The following is a 21,733-nucleotide window of genomic DNA, read 5'->3' on the forward strand; positions in this document are numbered from 1 at the left end:
GAAAGAAGTTTTTCCTAATGACAGATGAAAGGAAGTAAGGAAAAAGACAGATGTACCTTTATCCTTTACAACAGAAATTAGACCCAGATGAGGAACTTGATAGTTTTCAGATGTTAAGTGAAACTATAAGCAGGGTTGCATTGCAAACAAGTGAAGAATGACACTGGATTTTCCCCAGTGTTCTGTAGAAATGATGACCAAATTCACTTAAGATGTTGTCAATAACTCTTTATTAAATCAAAATTTACTAAGGGGCACATAGTAGTTTTCAGCACCCTGTTTTTATTAGAAATAAAAAAGGGTCAGTGGTCACGTGTTTTGGGAACAACCGGGAAAAAAATACTTGTTGGGTGACTCGTATATCAAATAATATGAGGTAAAGGGTAAAACAGAATCGCAGTGATAATTGATCGGCAAAGCAGAATAGAACAGCCCAGCAGGAATGAGGACCGGGCAGTAAGATAGAGGTTCTGGGGGTAAGGTAATACTGTATTAGATTGTGGCGAAGTAGCAAATGCATTAAGGAAGATTTTTAATTATATTGAATATATAAGACGCTTTATAGAAAAATAGAAAACAAAATCAGGCTGTTAACTTTGGGTTTAGAATCTTAGTACACATCATCTGGCAACTTTCATAATGTTGTTGCTCAATATTGTTTGGTCTTCAGTAAGATGAAAATTGGGGTAAGTTAAAGAAGTTTTATAGCTAGGTAGTAAGAGAACAGGAGGGATGAAAGGAATGTACAGCTGGAATTAGAATAGGTAATAATATAGACTAGAGACTGGATGATGTAAAATTGGTTATGTTAGGAAAGTTTCTCAAAAAATGAAATTTTGATTTAATTAGTTCAGATTATAATGTAGAAAGAATGTACTGTACAAAAATTTCTGGAATATGATTGTATTAGAGAGGAAAACCTGAAAAGAAAAGAATAAGAATTCATCAGTGCCACATGATAATTCAGTCAAACAGCTGGTGGGAGCCACACAAACATTTGAGAAGCAAAGGAGTCAAAAAGATTGTAAAATGTTAGAAAATGTAATACGATTTGATATTTGTTGTAGAATATAAGAAAAAAAAGCAACCATAACCTTTAGAATATTAGGTACTGAATTTTAATGACTATATTTCACATCAGTGCTGGATTGTACTACGATTCCCGAACGCGATGTGCAGTCATGGACCTGTATTATGCTCTCTATGGACGTCGCAGACCTACGTGTATTCCACCATCAGAACCAGCCTTAGTTCTTAACCTCCGCAAGCCTCCACATCCGCCCATTCAAGCTCCTCCTCCTTTGGTAAGTGCCTCATGTCATGTCTTGATTTATTTAGAGAGAGAGAGTAGGCCAGACAGCTCTGCAGTGTCTCCATCAAATGTACTATAATAATATAATTGTAAATAAGCTGTGATAAAACTACAATATATAATGGTGATGTTAGATAAGGGTTGCCATTGGTTTTTTAAACCGATTTGTCCTAATTGTAATAATACTTAATACAATCTAGCATAAATATTACATAGACAATAATTATTATAGAATACAGATTCCTACAGTTGTTTTACCACCAGACAACAAATGCAAATGAAAAACTTTGGGGAGGATACAAAGTAACTTTTCCAAGGATCGTTTAACACCTTAAACTAGGTAACAACTGTTAAATAGTGTCCGGGTGTTAAGTTGGCAGGCCTCATGAGGCCCGCAGGCCAAGGGTTGCCAACCCCTAGTGTATTACCTTTCAAATGTTCACTTGATTTTTACAATAGTAAACTTTTTCAGTGTCTTCTTCATAATACAGTACAGTTGTTTTGAGAATTTGTATGTGAAACTGTTCTATGGTCTGTACACAAGATGTCTTGGTTATTGCTTTTTTTTAAATAGATAGTTAAGGTATTTATTACTACTTATTATATTAAATTAGACAAAAATTTGATTTACGCACTTTTTCAGATAAGTTAGTGCAAATTATGTATTTTTACCTGTAAAGGTATTATATTTAGAATGAGAATGTTGAAGCCTTGCATACCACCACTCCCATTATTATCTATCTAATAATCTTGTGGCCAGTAAAAGAATTTGATTGTGTGTGCTTAGAATGAAAATCATTGTAAATTTTATCTTTAAGTATCCAGGAAATAAAAGTTGTTTTTATGAACACATTCTAACCACTGTAATTCCTTTATATCTGCTAGATGTCATACTTCTGTACTTTGACAAAAGACATTTATGAATGTTAAGAGTAACTCTGATAGCTTCATCTCAGTTCATCTACTGGGAATATTTTTGGGTCTTTCCCAAGTCACCACTAATGCAAATCTAACCTCCCTCCTCTTGTACAGCTCTGCTCTCAGAAGCTTCAGTGGAAAAAATGTAGGATGTCTTTAGTTGCATACAATAGTGTTTTCTGTTAGTATAATGAGTTTATTTATTTTTGCTTAGGTTAAAGAAGAAGAACAGCTAGTACCAGTGCCTGACATTGCTAAACCAGAGCCAATAGAAGAGAAGTTGGTTGAACCCAAGCAGGAGATAAAATCAGAAATGACAGAAATGATGCCTGTGGAGGTTGTGTATACCGAAGACGTCAAACCTAGTGTGAAGGTAAGATATTGTGTACAAAAACTATCACTGGCAAGTGCTATTCATTTCAAGTTTTGTATCCCTCAAGGTTTTGGAATTTGAGAATTGCCATGCCATTAGATTTCACAATTGTCTGAGTGCTTTTTTCAGACTCGATTAAGATCCTCACACTTTTGATATTTTGATTGTCATCTTTAAACTAAGTCCCTGTAGCTTCTATTGTGCATTTCCATTTTCAAGTTGTCATAACACTGACAAGGTTATTATTGTCATTATGTCAAGAATCTGCAGTCTGCCAAAGGGATTCTGCCTTAACATAATAAATCAGTGACTTTTTATTTAGAGCCAAGCACATTAAGAATTAGTATGTTAAAACCAATACAACTATTAATACCTGATGATTTATGAAATACTCCTATTACAGTATATAGTTTATTTTTTCATTAATTTGTGTCGTTACAATCTATCATGTTTAAGCTTGAGCAGAATTTTAAGTAACCAGTGAAATGATACAAGGATTAAAGATTCTTTGTATGTTGTCATTGAAAGTAAAAAAAATTGAAAGGTTTTCATAGCTGGTCAGATATTTGTAATGCCAACAGCTTTTCTTTCATGATTTCAGGTGTTTTTGCCACAAAGCTAGTTTCTGTTTTGAATGTAGTATATATTTTGCTTGAAATTTTAGTGAATTTTAGCAATACTTGAACTGTTAGAACCTCCAAATAGAAATGCTAGTCTAACAGTAAAATTTTAATGCCCAGCAGAATGAAGAAGTTGAGGTCTTCGATGAAACTATGGAGGACAACATACCTCACAGTGTTACTCCAAGTATTGAGGGTGATATGTCAGAATCAACTTCATCTCTTCCAGGAGATGGCCAGATCCCACCAGGAGCACCCACAGGTATTTTCATAATCTCTATCAGTTGCCAGTTGATTACTGTATCTGTGTCAAAGAAACAACAGTTATTTTGAGTGAATATTTGATGGCTACCCCATTGATTTTCACTTCGTACGTGTAATGCATTCAGTTTATGTCAACGTTTATAATTTTATGGTAGTGCACTATGGTCTCATTTCCAACCAACAACAGTAGCAGTTTCTTTATATGCACTTGCATTAAAGAAATTTTCTCTATTGATGTTAACTTTTCAGGTTAAACCATCTTACTGTATAGTTATGGTCAGTTTTTGTAAAATGGTGATTTTGTGAATGCCACTTGAAGTTGGTGCATTCTGCAGTGTGTGTATTTCACAAGTGTAATTTACAGTGGTGTAGGGAAGTAGAAAACTTTTCTCATATATAGAGGAGTATCTTCACACATGATACTTATGGGTGTGCTTAGTAAATGCTTGGGATAGTTCAGCTACTTAGGTGACTGAACCCTTATTTTTTCTCTGATACCATCAAGCTCACATATTGCTTTTCTGCTGTATAGAGCTCCTGGTTGATGAGGATTTTCAGTCCCAGGGAGAGGCCAAGTAGGAGGAAGGCTGGGAAATGCCAGTGCCTCTCCCTCCTCCACTTCTTTCTCTATCTTGTAGTCTCTTTGCTCTTCCACCTCATCACCCTATCATCACCCTAATACTGCTCTACTCTATCCCCAAACCAAAGGAAAGGCATGAAGAGGGTTTAGAAGTTTTCTCCCTGTTTGAGGTTTTGTTGGATTTCACACAGGTACCACTCTTCCCAGATTATGGTTTGCAGATTTTTCCCATTTGTAGCGCTGAGCCTTTGAGAGGAAGATGGACAGTAAGGTCATCAAGTATGCCCATGTCCAGTCCCCTTGCCAGGGATCTCAAAGGAGGAGTCTGACTTGTCCCTTGATCATCTGCCTGCCTCTGGTGTTGGTCCTAATTTGTCTGGACCAGATACTGTTTAGGATGTTGCCTGCCCTTCTCACTATGGAGACTGGTTGCCCATGACTGTCAATGTTGGTATGTAACAGGACAGGTGGGACACAGTCATCTAGGGATGGCACTTGACACCTCTCACCAGCTCTGGCTTGTCTAGTTCTGTTGCTGGGTCTCATGACTAAGGTCCACTCACTGCTCATCTAATCATAAGTTCAGTGGGTTAGTGATCCTTTAACCCTTTCTCGGGTTTGTCTGGTGCGTCATCCCTTCTGTGATGGTGGATGATCTGACTCAGTCTGGATAGAGCCGTATCAGATTGGACTGGAGGGGCACTTTAGTGAGATCATTGTAGTTATTCGCAAGTGAAATGGTTTCATTGAGGCTTCAAAGTAACCCTAGATGTTCAAACATCTGTCATATCGAATGTTCTTCCTCTAACCAACCTTGCTATTGTCCCTGTGGCCAAAGGAAAAAGTGAGGGTTCTGTCAGTTAAGTGGTAGCGACTGCCCGTACATCAAAGATGTACACCTGTAACTAGTCAAGAAGCCTAAACAACCAAATCAGCTTTATGTGCAAAGATACTCCTGTCCATTATACAAAAGTCTGTATATGTAGGAAAAATACTGTTTAATTTTTATGAAAATTATAGTTCTGTGGTTCTGGTGACATTTTTGCATCTTTGATTTGAAATGACAAAGCCACATTTTTCTCGTGCCGATGTTAGTTGGTTGAGCTAAGTTAAACTTACAAAGATATCAGGATATTTCTCAACCCTAAAATAAAATTGTCTTAGATAATGTTATGGTTTTTGTTTACAAACCGTAATGGTCCTTAATTTCTTGGTGTTTGGTCTTGTCCATAAGTCATCATGCATCCATCCATCTTGTGTGTAATTGGTATCAATTTAATGGTGTTTCATTATTTTCTATTTCTATTTCATCAACCAGTGCTTAAAAACTTGACAAATTCTCTTTTGCCCAGAATGCTGATCTAGATGATTTTTTCTTGCTTTTTAAGGTTTTGAACCAGACATGTTCCGCGCAAGTAGTGCAGACTCGCATGGGAAACCTCATCGGAACAAGAAGCGAAAGAAGGACAAGAAGCACAAGAAACATAAAAAGCATAAACATGAACATAAGGATAAACTAGATAAGTTAGACAGATTTATCCAAGAAGAAAACCTGAGTTCTGGGTCATCCAATCCTCCCAGTCCATCTTCCCCACCTCTTTCAACAAATATCTCTTTCTAATGTAAGGTAATGTCCCTTTTGGATTTATAATACAGCAAACCAGGTAAAGAAATTATAAACATCTTTGTGCTTTTTGAAAAGATAGCAAGATCATAGGGCATTAAGTACACATTTTTGAGCTAACATTCAAAACCAAAGCAGACTCTTTACATATTTGCATTAGATCTTTTGTGTGAAGGTAACCAGAATCTGTGCTGTTGTTTTCATTATTTATTTTATTTATTATTCTACAAAATTCAACAAAACTAAATTTACAATATCCATGAAATCATGTACTGTATACAATCTGTAGTAATGCTTATATTTTTGGTACTTTTAAGGGGCATAGTTATCTTTGATATGTAGATTTTATCCATCATTAGGCAAGTCTGTTTTGAAATGGTCAGAACCACCTCTTCTGAGAATTTACCTTTTTGTGTTTTTACACTATGGTATTTTATGTCTTCACATGATTCACTATTAAATATAAAATTATTTTTCCAGGTCACACTGAAAATTTTGTATGAAACATTTTGTTCTTCCCCTTTTTGTTACTTTATTGTGCTCTCACACTACTGCATGTCATTTGCGCTTTAGTAAAGTAATATGTAATAAAAAGATCTTATCATAATACATGTGCTGCCATTTCCAGTTAGGATGTACCAGCTCCTCTACTGGAATTCATCCATTCCTGGGTGTTACATGTCTGCAACTTAGCTGTGCTGCTTTACCAAAAGATCATATATAATACCCCCTTGAACTTCAGAAATAATGTAACACAGTATGCAGTTTATTCTGATGGCTTTAAAACTCCATCAGGAGTAGGAATTGATATCATATTACATAAGATTAAGGAAACTAATCAGTTCTTAACACACAATACTTCTGTTGTCACAGCTGAACTTTGCCAGTAGATTTGGCTGTTGAAATGATTAAGAATATGCCACTACAGAAATTTGTAATTTTCAGGGACTAGAAGTACTATAGAAGCCTTTCAAAGTTGTTTCCTAATAATTCTATTATACGAAAAAGTAAATTTAAATTCTGCAAATTGCATGATACTGGTTTAAACGTTGAAATTAATTGGACCCTATCCTATGTGCGTATCAAGGGAAATGAAGATGCTAAAAAGCATCCAAAGCTGCAGATGCTGTGACCAAGTCAAAAGTCATTCCTGTCAGTGATTTAGATCATCTAACATCTATAAAAACCCATCATTTTCGAAAAATGACAGTCTTTAATGGTTAATGTATCTGATTATAATAAATTAAAACAGAAAACAGTTCAAACCCATCATATGTTTACAGCATTCTTCCAGTGAATGCAGCACCACATGAAAGCAATTTTGTCTTGTCTTTGAATTTGTCACAATTTTTTTACCCATGAATATGTGATTCATAGGCCTTATGATGCAAGGAATGCAGGTCAACATTAACACTTATTTTATGTGAATGTCCAAACAGATTTTGTAAACAAATAAACTAAGGACATTTGTTGTAAATCTTCATCCCTTTCAATGTGTTTAATTATGAATTTTGTTTAGAGAGCACTAAGGGGGACTTTTCACTGAAAATCTATATCTATTTAATCACTGAGAGATAATAAAGCCAAAAGTGTTTTGTTTTATAATTTATATATATATGCTTTTAATATCTCTTTACCATATAAACTCAAATTATTTCCATTACAATATTTATGAAAGAAAATTTACTATAAACAATTGTTTGGAGGGGTTGAAAGTAAGATGGAAGAAAGAGAATATGAACAGACGTAGAGTAAAAGAAGTGAAAGGGGTCGCAGTTAGGGGCCAAAGGGTCGTTGCAGAGAACCTTCTGTAATGCGAACAGTGCATTGCATGAGGTGCACTGACAGCACAACCTGCAATGGGGAGGAGTTAGAAAACTGGTATCCCAGTCTGGATGGTCTCAGACTCATGACCAAGTTACAAAACTTCTGAATAGTTAATATTTTACCTGTATTTTCATCCTTCAAGTACACACACATTTCTTCTGTTTGGTTTCTGCGTTATATTTTCATGTATTTCTCCGACATCTTTGTTTTAAGTGGAGTTAGATGTAAAAGATATTGTGTATGCACTCCAGTTGTTTGTTAAGTTGTGATGGCCCTGAGTAGCCAAAACAAATTCAAGGCACAGGTTAACCCTCAAGATTTGATATAATGGGATTTTCATGCACTGCAAGGAAATATTTATGAGATTGCCCAAGATCTTGTATTGAATGAGTGTGTTCATTACAGTATATTGATGCATAGAAACGGTGCGAAGTTTTCTATATTGGCAAATATTTTTATATTCCGTCATATAGTACAGCAAAATTTTGGACATGAATGCAGCCTTAGTGTACATTTATTGGAGTAAAGTTGTGGAACTAGAATAGAAGAACAAATTTAGTGAAACTGACATTTAGTATAATGCATATTAACCTGTAACTGTTCTTGAATTAGGATAAGATCTAAAAATTTCATAGAAAATTAAAATGTGTGATAGACATTTTATTTTGTTTTATGAGAAAGCAAAGTCAGTACCTCACTGTTCTTTGAGTACCGAGGTAATATTTTCTATAAATTTTCAAGATAATCATTTGAATTGAGAGTATGCACAGCATAGAGAGGGGAAACTAATTGTTTTCAGTTTTAGTTAACATTATACAGGCAGTCCCTGGATTATGCGGGGCTTCCATTCCTAAAGTGCGACGTAAAGCCGGAACACCATATCAATAAACTGCTAATAATGAGAAATAAAGTGATGAAAGCCTTACCTTTAATCCTTTGGTTGTCGTGAAAACTTCCCAGTTGATTTACCTTGCTTCTGGTGAGGTGTGCATCCATGATCTTGTAGAATTTCCTCCAAAAATATACAAATATTCTCCCATCGCTTACAGTGCGCCATAAAACTGAGACGACATAACCTCGGAACATCCGCTGTAACCCAGAACAGATTTTTTTATTTATTTATCTGAAAAGCTCCATAAGCTCGGAACTACGTAAACTGAGGCCGACGTAACCCGGGGACTGCTGTAGTGTAGAAATTTTTACTGTATAGAATCATCACATTTAAGGTCAAGCTCTGCTTCAGTGGGATGGCTCCTCTAAGAACATTATTTTACCTGGATGAGGGCTGCACTGACCATAGATTAAAGACTGTTTATAATATATGGTAAAAATATGTTTGTTAAAAATTATGTAGATTAAGTATTTTATTTATATCCGGTCTTGTACATTTTAAAAATGTTTATAACCATATTTAGATAGGAAAATATTCAGAAATAAAGCATATTTTAAATGCTGTTTTTATAATAAAGATTTTGTAATAAAAACACTGTGATTTTCTTAGATAAACATTCTTACTAGTGTAATTTTACTGAAGTTGAATTTTAAGACATTTCTTTATAATATTTTACTACTGGTTAGCAGTACATTGAAATTGCAATAAATGTAATAATGTGGGTTTCATGCTACTTGATATGGCACTGAAAGCAGAAGCCATGCTCATCTCCTAAGAAACAGAAATTTATGTGTAAGATATTTGAAAATTTACATGGAGCCGGGGAAACCTAAGAAGTAAATGTTTGTGTGGCAATTAGTAACTTCCACAAAAGACCAAAATAAGCCTTTACTTTGTCCATGAGCTGATAAGGATGCTCCTCTTAGAATTGGCATTTTGTTGAAATTTACCACTCATCCCTTTGGATATCAGCCGTATGGAAAGGATGAGGATGTTGATTCTCTCTCTGTTCGCCCCTTTTGTTCATGCTCTGACTTTGGGATAGTTAAAGGCCCTGTCTTAAGGTTTTTCCTGAATAAAGGAGTCATTGCCTATGCAGGATATGGTGTCTGAAGTGTAGCTAAGACACAAGAAATGAAGTATATAAAAAGATAAAATGGGAGAAAGATAAAATTTGAATGATAAAACTTCACAGTTTGCTTTATTGCTTTCTCATTGTGTCTTTAAAGTGCCAGAACATCACTGGTAGAAGGTGAGTAGAGGCAGTAATAATAAAAAAAAAATTGTCATGTTATGGCTAACAGTTGAGGCAGATCAAGCTGTTATTCCAGGACATGGAACTGGTAGACTTTGTACATACTGTACAGTACTTTCATAGCAAAATCATCAAAATTGGTGATCATTGTTTTGACTAAAATACTAAAGCCTTTGGATGGGCACAGTTTAGTGTGGCTATACCTGTGAGTCTGAAGGCTGTTTAGGTTGGTGCTCCTGTAGTGCCTTCTTGAATGTCATTATAAGTGATATGGAGCAAGTATATCCTTGGAATAGGAAGAAAGAAATTCTTTTTACCATTCCTTTTCCTTTTCTTTGCAGTGCTTTCTTCTTTTACTTTGCATTCATTCTCTGCTTCTTTTCCAGTTGGTTCTTTATCTTCAGCCTCTTACTCCATCTTTATAATATTGTTATTTTAACTGAGTTTTTGCCCTTTGTATTATGACATTTTAGTGTGAAATTTGATTTTGTTGTGATAAACTGCCAAACAATTATTATTGAATAATAAAGATAATTAAGGAATTATATTACATAAAGAATTCAATGCATTCCCATGTGTTCATACAAATAACAAACCTATTAATAATGCTCTGGTTCCCTCTTTAACAGAAAAAGTGAGTTAAATTTTTTATCATAATAAAGGAACTGGTAGAAGAAGAGTAAGATGTCCCCTGTTAAAAGTGCTCTCTTCTTCACTCAGCCTGGTTTTATGATGTTTGTAAGTACTGTATTGCTCCTCACTTGACCTGCTCTTAATTTTCAAAATCTTCATCACTGCCCTTCATCTGCAGATATTGTTTGGTTTGAGGTTTTCTCCTTCATTAGACATTTTATCTGTTGATTCTGTTCGCCCCTCTTGTTTATCTTTGGGGAATGTTTGTTTTTGAATGTCATGTATCTTGAATGTTTGTGTTTGTGTCATGTATCTTGATTGTTTTAGGCTGTTGCTTTTGTCTGCTGCTGTTACTTTGTCAGCAGTTTTCCTCCATAATCTTTTAGTAAAATGCAAAATCTTGTGATTTCTTTACCACCCTTAAGTATTCATTGTCCTCCACAGGGGATCATAGAAGGCTGGTTTGAGACAAGAGGCCACAGGGATTCATATACTTGAGTGACACTACTTTGACTGATAAGGACACAGTTGATGGTGTGGTTGTAAATCACAGAGTAATCTTTTAGAATAATGCCAAAATAGCAGAGATAGATCCACAAGAAATTCTTTTATTCCTCTAGTGAAGAGGAAAGGTGACTCCAGACAGCGTGGTGGTAGATGAACAGGTGGGTGAGACTGGGTTTGAGGTTGGTAGCATCTGAAACTCATTCCTTACAATTCTTACTTTAAAGACAGAGTTGATTTTCAGGAAATATTAACAATATAAATTTTATTTGATTAATCTGGATGAGGGGTACAAATCTTGAACAGAAATTGTTGTGGCCTGATGGTGCCGAGATCACGTCGTGGTCGCCTGCTTTTGAGTCTGAAAAAGGATAGCTGGGATGCACGCAGTTGAACCATGGCACCATGACCCAGTGGAGAGTGTGGCAGTCATGTGGGGAGAGTAATCTGGAACACACAAGAAGAAGAAGTAGAATATGGAACACCCGTTACCTAAAAGTTTGAGAAGAAAGCTGGTAAGATTAGACTACTTGAGATATTGTCTGACAGTCAGAATTTAACTGATGAACCAACAAAGGGAAGTGAGGAATTCCACAGCAACATGTAGGTAAAACAAAGAGGACATCATAGGGGATAGTGCTATCAGTCCATCTCAAGTGGTTCACTGTAGGCATTACTAAAAGGTGTTCATGTTCCCGGTATCTGTTCTGCCTCAAGCTGTTTCCATTTTATAGCCTTTGGCTCTACCTCCATTCCTCCTTCTTTTCTTGAATCTTGTTGTCCAGCCTCTATAGCTGTTCTTGGTACAACTTTATATCAAAGTACTTCTCATTTATTTTCTGGGTCCCTTTATTTTTCTGTCCAACCACTCTAACTCCCATTTTTCACAGTCTTAAATATTGAATGGCTAAAAGAGACCCAGCACTTGGTTTATAGCCTAAATTTCATAAATCATTCATAAAATAAATAGAGGGAATGACTTGGTGACACTGCAGTGGTAGTCTAAAAGTCATTAGGGAGTTGGGGACAGTTAAGAGTACGAATACTCAGAAGTGTGGCGTGGCTAAATGAGAGCATTATGATAATGACCAGGTGTTGGGCGCATTAGTTTATCTGCTGTAGGGAGACATTTTTTTCCCCATAAAAGCAGGTGGGGAAAGTGGGACAACTAAGAAATTTCACCATCCACAGTAACTAATCAACTTCCTGATTTCCTCATAAAAGGCTTCTTAAATTGTACCCCTTCTGGATTCAAGGCTTGCAGTATTAAGCATAACCATAAAGTGTAAGGAAACTGAGAAGTCACGACAGCTTGACGTTGGCTATCAAAAATCTATGCTCTCTCTCTCTCTCTCTCTCTCTCTCTCTCTCTCTCTCTCTCTCTCTCTCTCTCTCTCTCTCTCTCTCTCTCTCTCTCTCTCTCTCTCTCTCAACAGCGTCTACGCCAACGAAAACGGAAATTAAATGTAAGAAACTATCACATATTCTTCAAAAGAAGAGTTTCCAACTCATTGAATAAAATAATTTCAGATTAAATATCGTCACTGAAACTATCAGGGAAAAACTAAGTATACGTTACTCAATTATTACTTTAATCCGAAGTCGTAGACGTAACGAACGAACCAGTGTTTATCTTACGGACGTGACGTATTCGACATAAAGATAATTTAAAAGAAAAAAATCACATTATTCCACGTTCATTTCAGAATGAAAATTTCCCACCACTAATTAAATATTTTTCAAGAGGAAATTTTTTAACAACTTGTTAGGAAAAAGATTAAGCATACGTCACTCAATGATTACTTAAATCCGAAGTCAAGACGAAACGAACGACCCAGTGTTTATTTACATTAGTGACGTGTTCGACGTGACCGCTGTCCTCCGGTTAGACTTTATATATTTTCGTTACCTCTTTTTGTGTTTGTGATTTAATGACATTCGCTTATACCAACCCCCCGAAATATCTGGTTCCTCGGCTACTGACCCCAGTCAATAAGTTCGGTTTTTGGTGAGTAAATGGCTTTGTTTATATCGTATCATTATGGAATCATTTCGTAGGGTAATTTGGTATTGATAGGTGTACGTGTACTCAAAATTTCGGGGACCACCGAGAGGGGGGAAATAGGGAAGCCAATTTTGGTGGTGTAAAAGCCTAAACCAATTAAAGTAAATGGGTTATTATAGCCTAACAGGCTGGATTAATTCGGCGCCAAGGTCATGAACCGTATTTATTTTATAACTTTTGATCGAAACTAGCCTAGTAAAGTACGATTTTTAATTAATGTATCCTAAGTATTTGGATTAAATTTTAAGTAAATTTTATTGGGAAATATTGGTTAATTAATCTCCTCCCCCTTATACTATCTCAATAGAGGCAGTTCTTAGTTTCATTAGATATTATTAGCAATCCTTAGTTTCATTAGTTATTATACTAGGCATAGAGCTAGATTAATTTGTTGTCAAAGTTCATGAACCACATGGCTTTTCTGGTAGAACTGCGGAGGAGTTGCACTCATTGGGCTAGGCCTGTGCTTATTTCTATGGGTTGCGTTCATTATGACTATTTCAGCAGGCCCTGCTTAGTTCAACAGGGGGGCAACCTAACCTAACCTATCCAAGGGTGCCATGCCCCCTGGACTCCTCAACTTTAAATTGTACAAAGCAGAACATGTTCACAGTTGTTCTACAGGCTAGGATTACCTTTATTCCCAACTTCATAGGCAATATAAAACTAGTGAATTTTTTTATAATAATATTATTAAGTGATTTACAAATATGATATTCTCTCCATGTGTAAGAAGAGTGGGGCTCCCAGTGAGAATTCTTACTTTCTTGTGTTGGGGAAGGAACAAATATAGACTAAGTGAAAAACAGGAATTCTTATAAAAGTAGCTTAGAACATTGGCCGATGGGTCCTGCCTGCAGGGCAAATGACATATGACCCCTAAAGGTGTTGTTTATCATTGGGGTAATGGGGTAACCAAGTCTGTACTACAACCAATTAATGTCAAACTCTGCAGAATCATATCCAAAACCATCAGAAGAATATTTCACCAGTTTTTGAAACATGGTTTATTCACAACTAGCGCAATTGATGACATTGGCTTTGGTGTAATGTAACTTAAATTTGGGAGGCTAACAGGAAAAAAGTTATTATGTAGTATTCAAGAACACTAGATTTGACACCACGTGCAATGTACAGTGACAACAAGTATTACTCCAATCAGTGCAGATAGAACCCTTTTAGGAAAATTGTGCTGTGAATTATAGATACAGTACAATTTAGGTGTGGGGAAACACAAAATGAATCAATTGTACTAACAGGAATGGTCAGGTTTCTTCATTCACAAGATCATCAGTCTTTAGAATATATGGGTCAAGTGTGTAATCACTGACCAACAGAAAATATATAGATTATGAAGATAATACAAGGAGAATTTTAGGGATATGTTGTAACCTAGCCAAAGGCACTGGATTTTGTCTGGTCTAGCCCCATACTCTCCAAACCCAATCAGTCTTTTAGTGTCAGGTTAATTCTTATTTAAACAATAATCATATTCTGGTGTTTAAAATATGACTTAACTATGTCTTAGTGTGTTCTGAATCTTTCTGAGGTTCATTTCAGGTTCAAATTAGTAGTTTTAGATACTGGACCCCCCCTTATATCCTACAGTCTTAGGGGAATTAAAAGTTCTGGGTAGGGGAAACACAAAATGAGTGAAACACAGGGACATATTCTAACCTAACTTAATTTAGGGTGCTTCGTCCTTACCTGGCCAGGGCTGCACCTTCCATGGACAACCCCCCTCCCCTGCCTACCTAAAATACCTTAGGTCACCGGGTTCTTATGTACTTAGTTCATGGTGTCACTGTCATAGGGATATTTATTCATTATCACAGCAACTTGACTCTTTGTTGATTACGTTTGGAAGATCATTGGAAAGCAGGTACAGTAGTCACATTATGTATATAATTTGTACATAGTTATAGACAAGCATATTTAGTATATCCATATTTTGAAATTTCTTGTTTTTGTAACTGACCTACTATGGGGGTGTTCTCCAGTAAATGCCCTAGTCTGCTCACTGTCTTTACCACATACATTTCTTTAGTTATGGTCATTTCTTGTATATCAAAGTCCAACCAACTCTGGACATCCACCATTATGGTCTTGTCTTTTTTGTTTCTAACATATACAGTAGTAATTGAGCTGTAGAATAGTTGAGGCGATAGACCTAAATCTAGAAGAAAAATCTAAGCAGTGTTGTTTAACAGATCTTATAGTATACCGTATATAAAGACCAGTTCAGTACATCAAGTCACATAGCCTGTTCAGAAATACTGATGCAATAATCCGGTTGTAACACTAATGGACGTATCCAAATCTCCATACAGATGATTATATTGGAGTGATACATATATCCAATCTAGAATCAGTGGAGGTACATATAAGTTGTAAAAAGTTTAGCATAGGTGAAAGGATGGACTTGGTTTTTTTGGGTAGTTTGGTCATGTGGTAAGAATGGAGGACAATAGGATTGTGGAAAGAGAGTGTAATTAAAAGTCTTCAGAGGGAAAAGAAAAAGAAAACCTAGAAAAGGCTAGATATATAGAAAGTGTACTGTGCATAGGGGATTTCAGTGGCTTCTGATTGGTCTTTGGTACAGGTATATGAAGTAGGTAATGTGGGAGATTTCTGGGCTAGGAGTTCAGGAATAGTTTGTTGGTTGAGTATGACTTTGGTGGTGATTTATGTTGCTCTTTCTCAGGAGCCACAGCCATAGTAAATTGTGTTCCTTTACAAAAAGGGACATAAAAATATAGTTTTATATTTGATCAACCAAATTTCTTTATCTTCATTTTAATCCAAATGAATTACTGTCATAGAATGAAGAAAGCTCCTTGTAAGAATTAAAAATTAGCCAGCAAAATAGACAACATAATTTGCAGTAAGACATCAAGAAAATATTGTGCCAAGATAGTTTAATCTTGCTGTACCTGAAAAGAATAATATTAGATGAACATTTAGCAGAAAATTTACATGCAACATCTTGAGCAGTTTCAAAACTCGCAATTTGAGTAAACACCTCTCTCTCTCTCTCTCTCTCTCTCTCTCTCTCTCTCTCTCTCTCTCTCTCTCTCTCTCTCTCTGTGCATGTGCATAGTTAGAAAGCATGAAACAAAGGCAAACAATGGAGTGAGTGACCTTGATTTCGTTATCAAGTGAAGAACTATCCATTTCAGGGACAGCGAGTCATTGTTTTTCTCAAATATCTTTCAAACTTAATTATTTGATCGAAATGGTACTTCTTCACAGTGTGCAAGAATTTTTGTAATATAGTGCATTGTCAAATAGTGTTAGTTTAGGTGTTTACTCTTCGCTTTTAAAGGCAAAGTCGTATGATTAAGCAGGACTATTATACACAGTCAAACATCCGTTATCCCCCGTAGACAGGAAATGGGGGGCAGAGATGGAGAGGCCAGGAAAGTGAGTTGAGGGAGGGATGAGGAGGGGAAGGGAGAGGGGGGGACAGGATGGCGATAAAGGACATTCAAATGCATAGACTGGCGATGCTTGGCAACTCCATGTAAGTTTAGAGTAAATGCCTTAACTAAATCATTTGACAGTGCACTATATTACTAAAAAATTAGTGGGAGGTGTCTTGTACACTGTGCCAAGCAATTGGTTTGAAAGATATTTGAGAACAATGATGATGCGCAGTCCCTGAAATGGATAGTAGATGACTCATATTATGGGAAATACTGTAATTATATATATATATATATATATATATATATATATATATATATATATATATATATATATATATATATATATATAACTAAAAAGGACCTCATTGATCCTTTTAGTAATTCTACTAATGCACAGAACAATTGTGTATGTGATAAAGTTAATATATATATATATATATATATATATATATATATATATATATATATATATATATATATATATATATATATATATATATATATATATATATATATATATATATATATATATATATATATATATATATATATAGCCTATATGTAATATTATTACTGTCTTTTACATCTTGAACAGTAGTAATGATTTATTTTCCTCTCAAAAATTATAGATGAAATAGCAGCACATATAAAAGTGGAGATAAACATTGTTACCGATGGTCCGTGACAGCAGTTTATCCAGCCACCATGTTTGTAGAGTGCAGGCTAGGCTATTGTACGGTCCCGAACATTTTGGTTTATACTGGTTGCTGTGTTTTGCAACCACTAAAATAAAACATTCTCATCATCTTTTTACATGTTATGTTCTTTTTCAAAATGTTTTGTTTATTTAGATTACTGGGAAGAGTCAGTGAAGATGTATGTAGGTGTGGGTGGGTAGCCCAATTGCGAAATTCTGTAAGGTTCCTTTTTCTCACCGAGTGTAATGTTTAAAAACATGAATTATTATTTAAATAGTTATGAACTATACCATCTTGGTAAGTACAACATATAGCAGGGAAGTGTAGCGTTTAGTTTACAAAGCATCATCGCTGGACTTGCATCAGCTTTCACATAATTATATACTTTTTTCTCTTCTCTTTTTTTTATTTGGCTTTTATTAATCCTGTCGTGAACACTTGCCCCGACCACCTGGGTACCTATTGTGTGCTCTCGTTATAGATAAAACAAATGTGTGACTAAGAGAGAGAGAGAGAGAGATGTGCACACGTTTAGCCGTTTCATCTGATCAAACTGTGCCAGTGTGTTTGTGACGGTTAGTCGTATGTTGCTTGTGTTGGTTAAGTTTCCTGCCGTCACTCGGAGCCCTGATTATCTGAGTGGCTAATATCATTCCTGCAGTGTTTTGTTTTTATAGTTATCTCTTTTCCAGGTGCTTATTTTGACGTTAGTATCTCGAACATTCCTTGAGGCGTTGTAGTGAAGACGAGCGACAGGTTGTTCTGCCCTCCGCTTGGTAATCGACTTTATTTGCCGGTGGAAGACAACCTTGTTATAGCAATTCACTTTTCACAGTGACACTTTTCCCAGTGTTTATTGTATACCGGTAGAAGCGCATCAGATTTAAAGGACACCCAAGACTTGTAGGTGTACAGTAGATTATGCGTGCCTTTATTTCTTTAGAATTAGTGTATGCATAATGTCGAATGCAATTTATATCTCAGCGTGAGAATATTATTTCATGAACTACGCTCTTTTTCGCATTTATGAGATGTCGGAGCTTTAATGCAGTTTTATTCAGAATGGCACGTCCACGAGATGGAGTAGTGTGTTATTATAGTGATGCCTTTTATGTAAAAAATTTTACAGTTATGTAAATAAACTGTTTCAGTATGCAAAAGGTTAAACAGGGAATTTCATCCTCATCGTTTTAACGTAACGAGGAGGAAGAGGAACACCGTTCATGTGTTCGAAAGTCTTTGCTTCTTATATCTTTTGAATATTAATACAATTTATTTATATAATTATGGAATTTTATTTCATAAAAGTTTATCGCGATATTGTAAATTTCTTAGGGGTGCCTTTTTTATTATTAATTTATTCTTAGAACGAAGGTTTCTCTGTCACTGCGGCTGGTATACTGACTTTTATTGAGGGTGTAGAATGCCCTCGCTAGAGCATTTAGTACCAGGCGATATAACAGATTTTTTATATACCTTGAAATCCAAGTTGGAGTGCAGTGGTGACGAATCAAACAAATAATTATTTCTTGTAAATCTATGAACTTTTTTTCGATATCAGGAGCGAGGTTGATTTTTAGACGATGATTCTGGGTTTGATGTAACCGAAAGTAGGCAGCATTTTGTGTTTTGTGGGACCTAATGTTTAAAATCCCTTATCTCGTTCATATAAGTAGGGAAGTATGTAGACAGCAGGTAAGTGAAAAGATGAGGCGATTTGAGATTTTATTTTTCTGCGTATCGTAGCTCTTGTAGTGGACGGGGGAAAATGAATAGCATTAATTATTATTATTATTATTTTTTTTGTTTTTTTTTTTTTGTTTGCTGCTGATACCGTGATTTAGTAAAGAAATTCATTATTGTAACAATTAAGTAACCCGTTTTAAAGGCTCAACGCGAACTTAAGTCCCCATTGTTGTTTATCAGTAATGAATGATTTATGTATAATCTCTGCGGTATTGCTGATACAAAGATTATTTTTTTATTACAGGAAACTCCCATTTGTTAGTATTGGTTGTATTAATTTTCTCAGTTTTAAGTGTTCATTTAAGTCTCGCCGTTTCAAAGAACAGTATCTGAAATTGAAACGTTACATTCATAATGGTAGTCTGAACAATTTCAGTATTTTGTGAGGGATGTCTTTGTCGTGTTTATATTTAGCGAGAAATCTCTACCGTCCCTTTGAGTTAATGAGACTAAAATATCGTTAATTTCACGTTTGCTAAAAAAAAAAAAAAAAAAATGAAGTGATTTCCACCAGCGGCGTGCTTATTCTATTCGACGTGATGTGGCCTCCAAAGTAAGCCTCATTTTGTGTTTATTTCAAACAGAGTTACGAAGAGCGGCCTGTTTATATTATAAGACTTCGTAGCTTTGACTTCCCAGAGTGAATTTTCAAGTCGTAAATTTGCCTGGCTCCTGAGGACGTTTGATGATGGAAGGTACTCGCATAACGAGATGGAGAAGGTATGGTAATATACTGTAGAAGGGTGGTGGTTAATAGTATGTAGGGGAAGTATGTGATGGGAGAGAGAAAATTATAGAAAGGAAATTTTATTATATATATATATATATATATATATATATATATATATATATATATATATATATGTATATATATATTTCTGACACACATCAGGATCAACCCAGGTCTTTCAATGAAAGACCAGAGTGCTGCCAACCAGGCCGCACAAGTCATAAAAGAAGTTGGAACCTGAGTACAACTGTACCCAAGGAATTACCTGGGCAGGCTAACTGCTTGCATACCTTTAGCCTGCCCAGGTAATTCCTTGTACCGGCGGCATCTGTCCATCCACACTTTTTTTTCTGTGCACTTTTTCTGCCCGCCCTCAGATCTTAAAAACTACTGAGATTAGGGGGCTGCAAATTGGTCTGTTGATCAGCCACACTGCAATCATCAAACATGCCAAATTGCAGCCCTCTAGCCTCAGTAGTTTTTTTTTTATTTTATTTAAGGTTAAAGTTAGCCATAATCGTGCTTCTGGCAACGGTATAGGCTAGGCCACCACCGGTCCGTGCTTAAAGTTTCTTGGACCGCGGTTCATACAGCATTATATCGAGACCACCAAAAGGTAGGTCCATTTTCTGCGGCCTTGATTATACGTGCAGAAAACTCGATTGCGCCGAGGAAACTTCGGCGCATTTTTCACTTGTTTTATTATTATTCTTGAAACATTTCAACATATGCCGTGTTTTCATAGACACACAAAAACATTATGGTCCTTTGTATATATTTAATTTGTGCTTTCATTTACGTCCATTTAATGTATATACACACAAAATATATATATATATATATATATATATATATATATATATATATATATATATATATATATATATATGTGTGTGTGTGTGTGTGTATACATTATATATATATATATATATATATATATATATATATATATATATATATATATATATATATATATATATAATATATATATATATATATATATATATATATATATATATATATATGTATATATGTATGTATGTATATATATACATTTATATATATATATATATATATATATATATATATATATATATATATTTACGTTCTCTTGAAGAGCCACAGGAAAGTTTCTTAGGAATGGGAAAGCACATTCGCGATAATGATTTTGAAATGGTCTGTCATTCTCTCAGATGCCGTAGTTCTCATTCTACCTATCCTAGATTTTACCGATCTGTTTCCGTCAGGAACTGATTTTATCAAAGTTCTCTGAGGGGAAAGGCTTTCCATCACAAGTTTTTCACTGTAGGAAAGTTTTTGAATGTAGTTTTGCACTGCCGTCAGGGTCCCTCACGTGGTGCACTGTAGGCATTACTAAAGGGTGACTGCACCGTCCCTTCGGCCCCTAGCTGCGCGCACTTTGTATAGCCTTTTACTTGACTTCTATTCCTGCTTCATTTCTTCAGCATTACTCTCCAACTCCTCTAACTATTACTTCTTACTACTACTCTGTTTTTTTTTTTCAGTGCTGCCTTTAGTTCCTGGTAGTTCATATTGTCGGGGGCGGGGGAGGGGAGCGGTCTGTTTCTGTGCTGTCCAACCACTTGTGCTTGATCTTTCCTTCTATCATGCAATTACTACTCCTCAGTAATCTCGTTTTCTCTGTCTATTAAATCTTATCATAGTTTTCGTTCTCATTCCCACTTATCTGTTCCTGTTTCTTCTTTCTCACTTAACAATTCCATACTCCATGCGGTGCACTGTAGGCATTACTTAAGGTCCTTTGCGACGTCCCTTCGGCCCCTAGCTGCAACCCCTTTCATTCCTTTTACTGTACCTCCTTTCATATTGTCTTCCTTCCAACTGCGAGGTTTGCCTCCTGTTAAACCTATGAAACATTTTTACGGTCAGTTTCCGTTTCAGCGCTGATTGACCTCATAGGCCCCAGCGCTTGACCTTTGGCCTAAACTCCATATTCTATTCTGTTCTATTTATTCTTCCACAAGACCCTCAGATACTATTATGTGTGCGTGTGTGTCTGCATAAATTTCGTAGTGGAACTGCTTTGAGGTTTCACCTCTCACACCTTCGTACTCTCAATATCCGTTTCAGCGCTGAATGACCTCATAGTTCCCGGTGCTTGGACGTTGGCCTAAGTTCTAGATTCAAATCATGTAGGCCAGGACACGTATTTTGGATTAAGTGCTGCCGATCTCGAGTCGTTGGTGGTTCAAGTTTGACGGCAACAGGTGTTCACAGTCGAG

At 35.8% G+C, this 21,733-nt stretch overlaps 2 protein-coding genes across 16 annotated transcripts in view; both read left to right on the forward strand.

The window, feature by feature from the left end:
- Taf2 (TATA-box binding protein associated factor 2) overlaps nt 1–9,002 on the forward strand; it is a 34,035-nt gene extending 25,033 nt beyond the window's left edge. Inside the window, exons 21-24 of one of the 2 annotated variants that reach the window (XM_067099221.1) lie at nt 1,142–1,304; nt 2,445–2,603; nt 3,344–3,485; nt 5,456–9,002. In XM_067099221.1, the coding sequence (XP_066955322.1) occupies nt 1,142–1,304; nt 2,445–2,603; nt 3,344–3,485; nt 5,456–5,688 (697 nt within the window). In that variant the 3' untranslated portion in view covers nt 5,689–9,002. The remainder of the gene's footprint in view (nt 1–1,141; nt 1,305–2,444; nt 2,604–3,343; nt 3,486–5,455) is intronic. The other variant, XM_067099222.1, reaches the window with a different exon arrangement.
- A 3,415-nt stretch (nt 9,003–12,417) lies between these two features.
- Nucleotides 12,418–21,733, forward strand: part of LOC136835566 (leukocyte elastase inhibitor A-like) — a 60,630-nt gene continuing 51,314 nt past the window's right edge. For 6 of the 14 annotated variants that reach the window (XM_067099224.1, XM_067099226.1, XM_067099223.1 and 3 more), the window contains exon 1: nt 12,456–12,810. In XM_067099224.1, the coding sequence (XP_066955325.1) occupies nt 12,734–12,810 (77 nt within the window). In that variant the 5' untranslated portion in view covers nt 12,456–12,733. Of the gene's footprint in view, nt 12,811–17,531; nt 17,897–19,323; nt 19,460–21,733 lie in introns of those variants that run through there. The other 8 variants (XM_067099234.1, XM_067099229.1, XM_067099233.1 and 5 more) reach the window with 8 other exon arrangements.

Source organism: Macrobrachium rosenbergii, chromosome 55 (genome assembly GCF_040412425.1).
Source record: "Macrobrachium rosenbergii isolate ZJJX-2024 chromosome 55, ASM4041242v1, whole genome shotgun sequence".
Lineage (NCBI taxonomy): Eukaryota > Metazoa > Arthropoda > Malacostraca > Decapoda > Palaemonidae > Macrobrachium > Macrobrachium rosenbergii.